Consider the following 13,600-nt stretch of genomic DNA (forward strand, 5'->3'; position numbering starts at 1 on the left):
TTGGAGAACAAGCAAAAATTGATGAGTACCAGTGGATCTAGGGATACTTCTTGAAGAAAAGACAGACCACTTCATCTTTCAGAGCCAGAGGCACCATGCTCTCCGTCAAGCATGCATTTACCAGCTGGATCCAACCACATGTTTTTCTCCTGTGAAGGCCTTAATCAACAAAGAGTGATAAGGATCTAATACATAGCTGTGTTCACAGAAGTGAAAATGTTTGTCTGTTTCCCAGTTCTTTCCAGAAGGAAATGAACTAGACTGTACCTAGGTAATTTCTGCGTAAACAGAGTCTAACAGAGTGAATCAAAGCAATTTTATCTGTCAGATGCTTAGTCTTCACAGGACTCCTGCAGCTGTTTCTCCAGCCTCTTCCTTCCCTAGAAGAGACTGAATTACTTTAAACAAGGTAGCTGACAGAAAAATGGTCACGAGTTGCTGCTCTTATTGCCATAAGGTAATCCTGAAGAAATACTCTCCTTATCCATGCTCAATCATATTTGTTCTTCCAGCTTTGGAGGAGGGTTCTCTTTTGCTGCTTCATCTCCTGAAGTTCCCCAGAAACCCATGTCTGGAATCGATGGGCAGCAAGAGCTTACACAGGTGTGATTTAATCCAAGGCCATGACCTTCATTCCACTTGACCACCAGGGCCTAAATCAAACCATGCATCAGGAAGACCCCCCCACTCCCAAGTTCCTCTTAAACCCAACAGGGTCCATCAATCTGAGCTAGGCTGATCAAACAGATTCACCCTCCTTGAAGTAAGGAATGCTTAGAGAAGTCCAGGGCTAATAGTGAGTGACTTTATCAGTGGCAAGGAGCTGACAGCAAGGATCACCGTCTACATACACATAATCATAGACAACATGCAAAAGTAATCCAGCCTTTCTTGACTCAGTGTCATCCAGATATACAGGGACTGCAGTTTCTGGAAATTTCAATGAGCACAGCTGAGAAAAGGACTTGAAGCTGCTGTGTAGTATCTTCCAACAATATTGTCCCTGGCAGTTGGTATCTTCCAGGACAAATTAAAAGGTGATGAAATATGATTTCAGGCAGGAAATTTATCTGGGCCTTAGATACTGATTTTATATTGTTCCCCCTCCCCCTTCAAAATATGTAGCCAATCTAGGCATGCTATCAACACTATGAATTATGTACTGTTGGCATGTATAGCATATAGCATACAGAATAAGACTATTAAATTATGGAGCTTGCCACTTGTTAATATGCTTTATTAGTAGCTATCTGGAGATTAAATCAAATTGCTTATTAAAGAAAGGATGGAAGTGGAGAAAGTGCTAATCTAAATGAAATAGGAAAAGATCCAAGTAATTCAAAATGCCCTTTTGCCTGTCTTTCACTGATCTACTCTTCCACCAAACATATGCAGTTTATTATAAGGTTTTTGGTGACCATGATGGTGGTGATGGAACTGGACTTTGAAAAGATAAGTAAATTAAAAGATTTCTTGAATTACCAGAAAATGTATTTCTTATATTTTTGTTACTTAACACAGGAATGGGTAAAGTGTGCTTGGTTTCTTTAGTAGAAACTGCTCTTTCCATGATTGCGCTTGAAATTTAATGCCAAAATATCATGTAACGTTGCTTAAAACTTTTGGAATTGCTTGTTTTCATTATAATCCAGAATGGTTTTTTCATGGTTGAGGTTTTAAAAAAAATATTGGCCCTATTTTCTTTTTCAGAGCATTGCCTTTCACATACCATCCAAAGACTAAATGCTACCCTCCTCCCAGAAACTTCTCCATCTTTGAACCAGCGCCTATCTTATTTTAATGCTTGTCAAAATAATCAATTCCATCATCATCTGTTATCCTTTCCTTGTGCAAAATAAATTATTCAGGGCATGAGAAAGCTGGCTAGGTCAAGGCACTGCTGGGAACCATGCTGACATCTGAAGAGCATGCTTCAACCAATTGTTGCATTCTCTTTGGTGGAAAGGGTGGGGTTTGTGCAACTTTCCAACTTGATAAGGACTGGAATGCTGATATAACTTCAAATTTTAGTACTAGAGGTTTTTTTGGCGTCTCTATATCGCTGCTGTACAGTATTTACTTTGATCTTTGAATCAGAATATGTTCATTGGTGTTGTCCCCCCCCCCTTCCAGAGTTATTGCTTCTGTCTTCTAACAATTCCCTGAAAGTATTTTAACTATCTTTTTGAGATTTTTGTCTTTCATGGTTTTGATTCCTTTTCTTGGTTGGTTAATCCTTAGGTTCTAAAGGGCACTGGACCATTGTCCAGCCATTTGAAATCTTCCTCCTATTTCCCTAATTTTCTGTTTTTTTGCCTGTTCTTTCCTGAGTTCTAATCCTAGTTCAAAAAAATCCTAAATCAATTTATTTAATGGGTATGAATGAATTCATAATCCTAGCACAGCAAAATACAGTAATACCCAGGTCAGTCATCTGAGGATAAAAGACCCTCCTCAATGCTCCAATAAAATTGCAGGATGATCGCTGTATTTTTTTCCCATCATCGCCTAATCCTTTTGGGATATAGAAGAGTGTTCCTGTTTCTTCCAATCGAGTGACAGTACATTTCTGATCTAGCCAATCAACTAACAACGTTATTTAATGCTTCCTGGAGCAAAATGTACCATTAATTTCTATTTCGGGAAGAAGTGGCTCTCCAATCAGATCGATATTATTCCCTCATGGTTTTTCACACTCCGACAAAAATACTGCCTGCTCAGAGATATGAAATGCGTTGTTTTTTTCCCTAACCCCATCCGTTACAAGGCGGGCGACTAACATTCTTCCCACTAAAACAGAAGCAGACGTATTTTTTGCTTTTTTTTCTTTAATTTTTTTTAATTAAAAAACTACAATTCCCAGGATGCCCTAAAGTCATATGGGGTGGGGGGGGGCTCCTACCATGAATTCGCATTCTTGTGTGGGCGTGGTTATGACTGTGGCGCACCACCCGGTGGGCGGGGCCGGGCACGGAAAGAAGGAGCGGACGAAAGCAAACAAATCAAGCGGTTGAGTTTAGGTCGGTGCCGGTGAACGAATGCAGGGAAAGAACTTAGCCCGGCGACGGTACATCGCGGAGCGATTCTGCTCTCCGGGGGCTGTTAATCGGAAGGTTAGAGAAACACTTGAGAGCAGAGATGGGGTGTAAACAATTAAGCTGGGCTATTAACGGATCCGATCCGCTTTGCGGAAGCTGCTTTCTTAGTGAGAATTGCGTAGGCGGTCTCTGTGTGTCTGTGTGTTTTTGGGGGGGGGTAGTGATACTGAGAACCGAAATATCCCCCTTCTCCCCCAGTGAAAGGAGGTGCGCAGTCTTTGCGTTGAAGGGAGACTGATGCGGGAAGAAAGAGGACGGTCTGAGGTTCCTCTTACCTTGCTAATAAATCCGGGGGGGAAGAAGTTTGGGGGGCATCGGCTTCTTTCCCAACAGGTGTTTGCAGCTTTAAGGCAGAAGTGACTCAGCTGAATTGAGGAGTGGGGGGAGAATAAGGGGAGCGCCCCGAACCCGCCGATTCACGGGTCTCCGATTTCTCTCACGGCTTCTGCTGCCGCGGGAGGGACTCAGGCTTTGGAGCTGTCAAGACTTGCTCGGGGTATTTTTCCTCCCCTTTCCCGTTAGGAAGAATTTTTGGCAGAGAGGGCTGCGTCTGGAAATCTGTTTTGCCTGGGCAAAGCTTTAAAAAGAAGGAAATTGTTTACTGGTATCCAGTTCAGGTCAAAGAAAACGCCTCAAGGAAGACAAGATTTAGACCCGAGAAAGGGGGTTGCCAACAAACTTCATTTACCTGAAACAATCCCAAGGAAGGAAGGAAGTACAAGTTACAGGAAAAGCAGGGGTGGCTTTGAAATCTCCCTGACATCTGCTCAAGGTATTTAGGAGAACACAGAGGCAAGGCTGTGCCAAGGATTTTTCTCGCCTCGGGCAAAATAACAGTTTGTCAGAATAACATTTTGTCATCCTATTATTTGCAGACTGAGACTCCTTATAACTGTAGAACATTTAATAGCTTCAACTCCCACTATATTCCCCACCACAGAATTTTGGGCTAATGCATTTAGTGGAGCTTTAGATTGTACAAGATGAGAATGAGGGGGCCTAGCAGAGATTTGGATCAGTTGGTGTAATTTTCTCATCTTTATAATTACAGATACGGTTATTCTGGTTATTGCATTTGTTCTTTCTGATTCAGGGCTTTAAAGGCATGCCAAGGCCTTCTGTTGGGGATTTCTGTCCCTAGCTCAGAGATATTCCTACTTCTTGTCCCTGTAAGGTTGGAAATACTTTTCTGTTGTCTTAAGGAAACATAACTTGGGAAAAAGTTGGGAATTGTGAGCATTGGGACAGTGACTTTCTAACAGAAATGCAATTTGTGAAACTTTGATTCGGGGTTTTGCTGGTTAGATAGGTTTTGTTATAGAAATGGCTAATATATATTATATAAAAATAAACAGTTCAGGTTTTATGTAAATGCTTTATTCTACTGCACCAAAAGGAGTTAGAAATCAGTGCTTTTCTTTTTGCTTTCCCCTTTCCCCTATGCTTTTCTCTCTTCCCCTTTTTCTCCCTTATTTTCCCCTTATTTTCATTTTTCTTTGTATTTCTTCTGTATTTTATATTTTGATAAACAAAACATTAAGAGGTGAGAAATGCAGTTTGTATTTCTGCAGACCCAAAATGTTCTGCCTGGATGAAATGATTTAGCCTTTACCTTGGTACTGCATAAATTATTGTGTGTCTTGTCGTCCTCACTTCTCATTCCCCTTCTCGGATTAGGTGGACGGTCTTCATAGAGATGCACCAATGGAGCCTATGGATCTGAGGTTAAGAGCATGACCCCTGCTGAGTGAATACAACGCCCAGGATGCTGGAGCAAGGAGAGCTGTAATGGAATGAGCCCAGTCGGCCTTCGTCAGCCTTCGGCACCATGTCTGGGACACGCATTCTCTTCCTCTTCTTCCTCAAACTTTTTGTAACTGGCTGGACCCAGGGAGCAACAGTCAGTGCCCCTTATCTGAACGTTGGGGATGGAACAGTTTTGGAATTCAGTTTCCCTGAGCATAGCCAGGGTGTTTTGTTGGTCGCTTGCCACTATCCGGGATCAGATGCCTGGCTGAGTGTATCTTCCCTGGAGCCTACGGTGGTAGTCATAGAGAATGTGAGTGCCTCCTGGGGAGGGAGCTTCACAGTCAGATTCCAGTCTGGCTTGGCTGGTCTGGCCCCATTGCAATTGAGATTGCTGGAACAGAATCGCCTTATTGAGGAGCGAGCTGATTTCCGGATTCGGGTTGACACTTCTGACCTGGAGCCAACTATACAGATGAGCCTGGGTCACTTCTCAGAGAACCCAATCCTCTTTGCCCTCCTGCCTCTTATCTTCCTCAATAAATGTGCATTTGGCTGCAAGGTGGAGGTGGACGGTCTCCAAAGCCTGGTTCACCAGCCTCATCCTATCATGCTGGGCATCTTGGGCCAATTTGTTGTCATGCCCCTTTATGGCTACCTCATGTCCTTGGCCTTCTCTTTGCCTAAGGCACTGGCTCTGGGGCTAGTGATTTCTTGCTCTTCCCCCGGTGGTGGCGGTGGCTACCTCTACAGCCTTCTCCTGGGTGGAGATGTCACTGTGGCCATCTCCATGACCCTCCTGTCTACAGTAGCGGCCACTGGGCTCATGCCCCTCTCCTCCAGCTTCTACGGATGGCTGTTGGGGGCACACGAGACTCTGCACGTGCCCTTTCTGAAGATCTTCATCACTCTCCTCTTTATCGCGGTGCCCATCTCTAGCGGCATGCTGGTCAAGTGTAAGTTGCCCCGTGTCTCCCGCCTCCTCCTCCTCCTCATCAAACCTTTCAGCTTCACCCTCATCGTCGGAGGCCTCTTCATGGCTTACCACATGGGAGCATTTATCCTAACCAGCGTGCGGCCCCCCATCATCCTGGCTGGTGTTACGGTGCCCATCTTCGGCTTGCTGCTGGGCTACCTGCTGGCTTGGTGCTTAGGACTGCCAGGGCCACAGCGTCGGACGGTCAGTATTGAGGTCGGGGTGCAAAATAGCCTGTTGGCCTTGGCCGTGCTGCAACTCTCCTTCCAAAGGGCCCAAGCTGACTTTGCTTCCCAAGCTCCCTTTATTGTGGCCCTGAGCAGCACGTCTGAGATGCTGCTGCTTGTCTTGGGGAACTTGGCCTACAACAAGCTCTGCTCAACGGGCACTTAAGACCCCTGGGAAAGTGGAGGCAGATACCAAAGATTTGAACTCTGGGTATGTCCTGATCAGAGATGGATACCAAAAGCCTTAGGAGCTGGATGCGAGGCACCCCGTTGGTAGGGGTGTGGCTAACCAAGACCTCAGCCTGAAACCCATGATGGGGTGTTCAGATACTAAGGGGCCCTTTGCCAGTGGCATACCCTACAAGTTGTCGTGTGTGGGGGAACCTGGGCTTCTCTGTTCTTTTTAAATTAACTTGTTTTTCTACGTAGCAAGAGGTATCTCTGGAGATTAACACTCGAGTTGCACAGACTGAGGGGGTATAATGAGAGTGAATCTGTCCTATTTCACCTCACCCATTCAGCGGGATACAGGGTTTGAATAAAACACAACCGAAGCTAATCTAGTCTGTCTGTCTTTTTCAAAAATAAAACAAATAATTTCACTGCTTGTGGAGATGATGCAGAGCTTAGCAGGATAATGTTCGAAGCAGGGGAAACGAGATTTTTTTTTTTTTTACACCTAATCACTTATACACTTAATCACACCAATGATTAAACAGCTTGAGAGCATGCCTGGAGGGGAGATAAAAATGTAACAAAAACAATTGCTCAAGAAAGATTGGAGTTGCATGTTAAGTTTCCTTTGGAAATAGAAAATAGGAAGAAATACTTGGTCCTTCTATATTAATATGTGTAAATACATTAGTTTTCCTCAGCCTTGGCACTTGGGAGATGGGTAGACTTCAACTCCCAGAATTCCCTAACCTGAAGTCACCTATCTTCAAGTTGCCAAGGTTGAGAAACACTGGATTAATGACTAAGACAGCTTTTCTTGGCAGAGCTCAGGCCATAATGGATGTGCTAATCTTTGGAAAGTCACAAAGCCTCTCTTGATTACGCTGCAAGGAGTTGAGTTTTTTTCTCTCTGGCAGTTTTGAAGGGTTCTTGCTAGAGGTCATGGGGTGACAACTGCCATCTTGATTATACTTCCTAGGAATGAGGGAAGTCATAGCCTAGTCACACAGTATAGAAGCTTTTTCCTCTCAGAAGTTGTGGTCCTTCTGGAATGTACAGATTTTCAGGTGTGCTCCAGCTCCTGCCAATCCAGTGTTTCTTCTGTCATTCACACTAGTACTGCTGCTGAAAGTATAGCAGCTATGGATAGAAGCTGGCGGTTGGATTGCTCCAACCGCTTTTCATTTCTTCCTGGGGAGTGCTGGTATGTCATCATCCTGTGTTAGTGCTGGGAGGACTGGGACTTGTGATTTCAATGCACTCACCCATCTGCTGGTGCAGAGAAGCGGCACGGCATGTTCTGAGGGCAGAGGCAGAGTTGCTTATGAATTGCAGTTGGCTGTTTAGTCAACGAGGGAGGGAGAGAGAGGTTGGCATCTGGCCTGAAGCCAGCAAGAAACATTAGCTTTACTGTTATTTTATCTTCTCTTGTCCATCATCTTAAAGCCAAGTCATTCAACAACAGCCAGAGTTTCTCAAGACTCTTTTAAGATACCACTTTTTTCTTTCATTTGCCAACGTGGCACTCTAAGAATATTACTGATATTTGGGAAAGTATGCTATAAATTGGGCTTGTGTATCCCTTTAGACCCAAAGATACCCCAACTGGGCTGCAGAATCCCAGATCACCCCTAGATGGAAGCAAAGAGATACCGAAAATGCTTTGCAGCCAGATTTTTGCAACTCCAAGCTAGTAATCTTAGCAAAAACATAAACATGGCTGGCTTGAATTTGGTTTAGTGTGTCATGTAAACTAAAACTTTGTTTTGTAAACCATGCTTTATTGCATAAGAAAGTTAAAAACAACCAATTGTGGCTTAATCACTACAAGTGTTCAATCAAACCATGGCTTAATATATTAGGTGACCATTGGGAAGTTGTCTTGTTTGGTCAACTGAAAACATCTTTAAGTTGGAAGGGGCAATTTCTTTCCTCCAAAATTCTAGAATTATTCATAGTGCATTGCTTTTATTTTTCTGTACCCCACGTTGGGGAAGCAAGCTGAAGATCTTATGGTATTAAATCTCTCCATCAATCTTGCTTGTGATTCAACCCATTTGAGGCTCAGTGGGAGTTCTTTCTTAAATGGGAGTGCACTGAATAAAATTCAGAGTGAGCGGAGTGAAAGGAACAGACCTGAATGTGAAAGGATTGCTTATTGGAGTTGATTGTTGGAGATCTGGGTTCAAATACAAATTAGGACATTTGTTTTTAGCTATTGGGATCCTCTACATCTGCTATTATAAAGATACAATAGTTAGAGAAAGATACTGATGGGTGCTCCCCAGAATTCTTTAAAGGAAGGAAGGAACCTGTACAAGCAAACAAAAATAAGTGATGATGAAGTCTATTCTGCATCCTTGTACTTTGCACTACCTGGAGATCAGTGTCTGCTACTACCAGAAAAAAAGCCTCAGTTGACTCTTGAGGCACCGAAGGGATATGTTGTGTAGAGAAAAGTGGAGATAGCAAACGAATGGGGGGGAAAAACACCTTAAAACAGTAAAAGAGACAGTACAGGAAATCTCAGCTTTGGGAAAGAAGGAAGCGTAAGCAAAATAATCCTGCCTCAATTCTGCATGCCACAAGAGAGGATGAAAGGAAACTCGCAGGCTCTTAAGATTCTGTCATTATGGGCCTACAGTGCAGTTCCAATAATCCTTGCAGGGTTCGATTTCTGACCTGAACTGCCTCAGAGGGCTGACAGTGTGATATTGTGCATCATAAAAAGTGTGTGTGTGTGTGAAAAATAAGACGAACGATACTGTCTATACATTCAGGGATACATGGTAAGCATTGTCAAGGATTGGGAGACATCACAATGGGAAAGTGGTTTGCAATTGAATGGCAGGTAGTCTAAGAGGGCAGTAGATGAGATGTAGGAGGACAAATCAGAAAAATGTGGGGCCCAGTATTTTTTTTTTATTTATTTATTTTTATTTATTTGATTTGCCAATTGTTTACAAGATAATAAGTATAAGTGTATACATAGTTGTGAATACATGAAATGGGTACATATAAGAAAAATAAAAGAAGAATAAGAGAAACAATAGGACAGGGACGGGAGGCACGTTGGTGCGCTTATGCACGCCCCTACAGACCTCTTAGGAAAGGGGTGAGGTCAATAGTAGACAGTCTAAGGTTAAAGTTTTTGGGGTTTGGGAAGAAACTACAGAGTCGGGTAGAGTATTCCAGACATTGACCACTCTATTGCTGAAGTCATATTTCCTGCAATCAAGTTTGGTGCGGTTAACTTTGAGTTTGTATCTATTGTGTGCTCTTGTATTGTTATGGTTGAAGCTGAAGTATTCATTGACAGGCCATCAAGTTCCCACCACTTTTGATCCTTTGTCAGGGATTCCCACCTGGATTGGCTTGCAAATCGCCATTACTTAATTTTGCATCTGTATTGAGGTTATTTTGTATTTGAATGTGACCGGGTATTCCAAAAAGGCCCAGATTTAACAATTTCCCGGGATTGGTGCATTTATGTGGCCAACACCCTGTTCTGAATCAGAGCATCAAGCAGCAGAGATGGACTGATATTCCCCTTCCAGTTTTCCCTCTTAATCAGGAGACTGTAGCCCGGTCATTGCAGGCCTCATACTGCAGTTCAGAGAGTTAATAGCTATAATCAAGTCCCAGCAAGAATGTTAAACATGGCAAAGGACCTGATTATGTAGAAACAGCTTTAATAATGCTAATCCAAGAAGTAACTGCTTTTTGCGTTTTCTAACTGCAAATGACTGTCTAATCATTTTTATCAAAATGCAGCATGCCTGAAACATAGTTATCTAGCAGGTAAGTACTGCATGTGGTAAAACATTTAAAGCTTGCTATTTGCTTCCCTTGGTCTAACATTTCAACCTATAGGGAGCAATTATAATTGGCAAGTGTTCATTGTATCCTTCCTCATGTTTTGGCTAGAGTAGAATTAGTTAAGTATTTCACAATTTTTGACAGAGGAAGTGTGTGCTAAATTCACAGGTAGTTTCATAATGGTTTTGGTTTGCTAGGTTAATGTGAGCGGCTACACAGTCATTATTTTTGTATGGAGGGGAAACAAACCCACACGATTTGAAATGAGAAGTAGACAACTGGCTCCTAAATGTTCAGTCTGGCCCAGAATGGTTTCCAGATGACTTCCAATCCATTCTCTAATCTCAAGGACACTGTGTGTCAGTTACTTTCTCCTATGCTAACTGCAGCAAAGGGGTCTTTGCTGAATTTATAAATAATAATAATCTCTTGTCAAAGTTACCTTACTTACTATATAAAATAAAGGTCACTCCTGTTCACTTCTTTACCCATTTCAGATACATATTAGAGTTAACTGTGTCATTTTAGGTTGTGAATGTAAGACTGGCTATAGATACAGCTAAGTAATATTGTTGTGAACTAAAGAAATGTATTTAATAAAGATTCATTTGCATAGCAGGATCGTAATCCTGCACTTCCTATTGGCCCATATAATGGCAAGTTATGATTGGTTCATTCCAAGCAATCTGATTGGCTGTTGGCGGGCCGCGCCAAGATTCAAACGCTATAACGCTATCCATTGGTTATCCGGATAGCAGCTTACTCTATAAAAGAGTGACTGCTAGCCGGGTTTTTTTTTGTCTCTGTTATGCTTGTGAATAAAGAGCTGAAGTTCACGGTTTACAGTCTGGTCTCCATTCATTAAACCCATGCCTCAAACTTAACACTGGCGACGAGGGTGGGATGCGGAGACAAAAGAGCTGACTAAACCCTACAGAGCACCAACCGAAGCACGTGGCTGAGAGCGCATCTACATCGGCAGGATGTCAGGTGGCGCTATACCACCCGCTCCTTTTGACCCGGAAAAGGAAGACTGGGAGTCATATATGGATCGGTTTCAATTGTTTCTAGAAACCAACAATTTGAAAGACGCTACACCCGGAAAGAAGCGGGCGGTGTTCTTGACCCATTGTGGACTGGCCGTTTTTAAGATAGCGAAAGCGCTCGTGAAACCGGCTGAGGTGAAATCAATGGATTGGGACAACCTCGAACCTATCCTACGGGCTCACTATGCCCCCGCCGTACCAACGTTGGTCCGGAGACACGAATTTTATCAACGGGATCAGCAGAAGGGTGAAAGTATTGCAGACTTCATCGCTGACCTTAGAAACCTGGGAGGCCTCTGTGGTTTTTCAGACCTAGAAGAAGCTATGCGAGACCGCATAGTTCTGGGATTAGATGACCACACAGTACAGAGCAAGATCATGGCAAAGGGGGACATCGGTCTTGCAGATGCCATTGCAGACGCTACTGCAGCAGAGGCAACCAAGAAGTCGGCCGCTTGAATGCGCCGCACCAACGCACCGCTCCGTCAATTTGCCCGTGAAGCCTCGCCTCAACTAGAAAGACACTCAGCAACAGCGCACCATGAGGACCTCGAGTCCCAGTCCGAGAGTGATGAAGAAGAGGTTAACAGACTTCGGGCCGAACGAGATCAACAAACTCTAAAATTTCAGCGCCCATGTGCGGGTTGTGGGGGAAACCACCCGCGATCCGGTTGCAAATTCCTCGACGCAATCTGCCGTTCCTGTGGGAAGAGAGGCCACATCGCACGGGTCTGCAGAAGTAAGAGGGAATCCAACACGAACAGAAAGGAGAACAACCTCCGCCAAACCACAGGGAACCTCCCTGCAAATCAGGATTGTTTGAATAACCAATGGAACAACCATGCCTACAGCAGCAAAACACCTGCTCTTCCAGCAAGACGAGAAGAGGCACACCAGACTATTATTATCGGCCACGCTTCGTCATTAGACAAACAAAAGATCCGAGTGAAAGTTGCCATCGAGAACCAACCTTGCCTGATGGAAGTCGACTCTGGATCGTCCCTCTCGATGGTTTCCTGGAAGACCCTTAAACAGCTGATCCCTGCCATCCGTTGTCAAGACCTCAGGACACAGAAAATCATCCTCAGAGATTACCAAGGGAACATGATCCCAGTCGTCGGAGTGAGTCAAGTCCAAGTATCTTTTAAAAATCGTGCCGTGTCACTCCCATTAACTGTCGTCGATGGTGACCGGCCCAGTTTACTAGGCCTACAATGGTTCGCCCCACTGGGATCGAGGTGGCCGGCATTCACCGGGCCGGAAGCGACGATTGGGAAGAGAGCATCGTCCAGGAATTCCTCGACGTGTTTTCGGACAACTTAGGCAAGTACAAGGGGACCCCTATATCCTTTAGCCTCAATCCAGAAGTAGCCCCTATCCGCCTTAAGCCTCGTTGGGTGCCGTTCGCCCTTAAACCCAAGATTGACGAGCAACTTGATAAGTTAATAGCCCAAGGGGTGTTGGAGCCTATTGACCATGCCCGTTGGGAAACCCCAATCGTAACCCCCATCAAACCGGATGGGTCAATTAGAATTTGTGGAGACTACCGCGCCACCCTGAACCATGCACTCCAACAGAGCGCTTATCCGGTGCCGGTGGTTCAACATCTTCTCCACTCCCTGGGCGGCGGGAAGATCTTCGCAAAGTTGGACTTAGCGCAAGCGTATCAACAACTACCCGTTGATGCGGAAACCGCAGAGGCACAGACTATCGTTACACACCGAGGTGCCTTTAAATGCAACAGACTTCAGTTCGGAGTGAGTGTAGCCCCCGGGATATTTCAGAGTCTAATGGAGAGACTTTTACAGGGAGTAAAAGGGGTTGTACCGTACTTCGATGACGTTTTAATTGCTGCCCCAAATAGAGAAGAGCTTGAAAGGTGTCTCAGATTGGTTTTACATAGATTTAAGGACGCCGGTCTCAAGGTTAAAAAAAATAAATGTCAACTATGCACTGAAAGGGTAGAGTTTCTCGGATACCTCCTCGATAAACAAGGTATTCACCCTATCGAAAACAAACTCAGGGCAATCAAGAACGCCCCAAGACCTAAAAATAAGACTGATCTCCAGGCTTTCCTGGGACTCATTAACTTTTACAACATCTTCTTGTCCCAGAAGGCGACCGTAGCTGAGCCCCTACATAGACTTCTCGACAAGAAAGCCACCTGGGTCTGGGGACATCGAGAAGAACGCTCTTTTCAAAAAGTGAAAGACTTATTAACATCCGATGCTGTTCTAATGCAGTACAACGAGACTTTGCCATTAAATATTACGTGTGACGCATCACTATTTGGGGTTGGAGCCATTTTGAGTCACGTGTTACCAAACGGGCATGAAGCTCCCATTGCGTACTTTTCGCGGACATTATCGAAGGCTGAACGGAACTATAGCCAACTTGACAAAGAGGCTCTTGCTATTGTATCGGCCGTGAAGCGATTTCACGAATATGTTTATGGGCGGCCCTTTACTCTAATTACAGACCACAAGCCTTTACTTGGCATTTTAGCAGGTGATA

The 13,600-nt window shown here is 44.1% G+C and overlaps 1 protein-coding gene across 4 annotated transcripts; it reads left to right on the top strand.

The window, feature by feature from the left end:
- Nucleotides 1-2,925: 2,925 nt before the first annotated feature.
- Nucleotides 2,926-6,606, top strand: SLC10A3 (solute carrier family 10 member 3). Of its 4 annotated transcripts, none has more exons than XM_087956826.1 (3): nucleotides 2,950-3,113; nucleotides 3,621-3,870; nucleotides 4,776-6,606. In XM_087956826.1, exon 3 carries the CDS (start codon nucleotides 4,927-4,929, stop codon nucleotides 6,211-6,213), a length of 1,287 nt encoding a protein of 428 aa, XP_087812952.1. In that variant the 5' UTR covers nucleotides 2,950-3,113; nucleotides 3,621-3,870; nucleotides 4,776-4,926; the 3' UTR covers nucleotides 6,214-6,606. The 4 variants fall into 4 exon arrangements, with proteins under 4 accessions (XP_026532032.1, XP_087812952.1, XP_087812953.1 ...); XM_087956827.1 differs by having other exon boundaries at nucleotides 2,963-3,067; XM_026676247.2 differs by lacking the exon at nucleotides 3,621-3,870 and having other exon boundaries at nucleotides 2,926-3,067.
- The last annotated feature ends 6,994 nt before the right edge of the window (nucleotides 6,607-13,600 follow it).

This window comes from Notechis scutatus, chromosome 2 (genome assembly GCF_049901735.1).
Source record: "Notechis scutatus isolate UNSWTSFEM ecotype Mainland chromosome 2, rNotScu1.2, whole genome shotgun sequence".
Lineage (NCBI taxonomy): Eukaryota > Metazoa > Chordata > Lepidosauria > Squamata > Elapidae > Notechis > Notechis scutatus.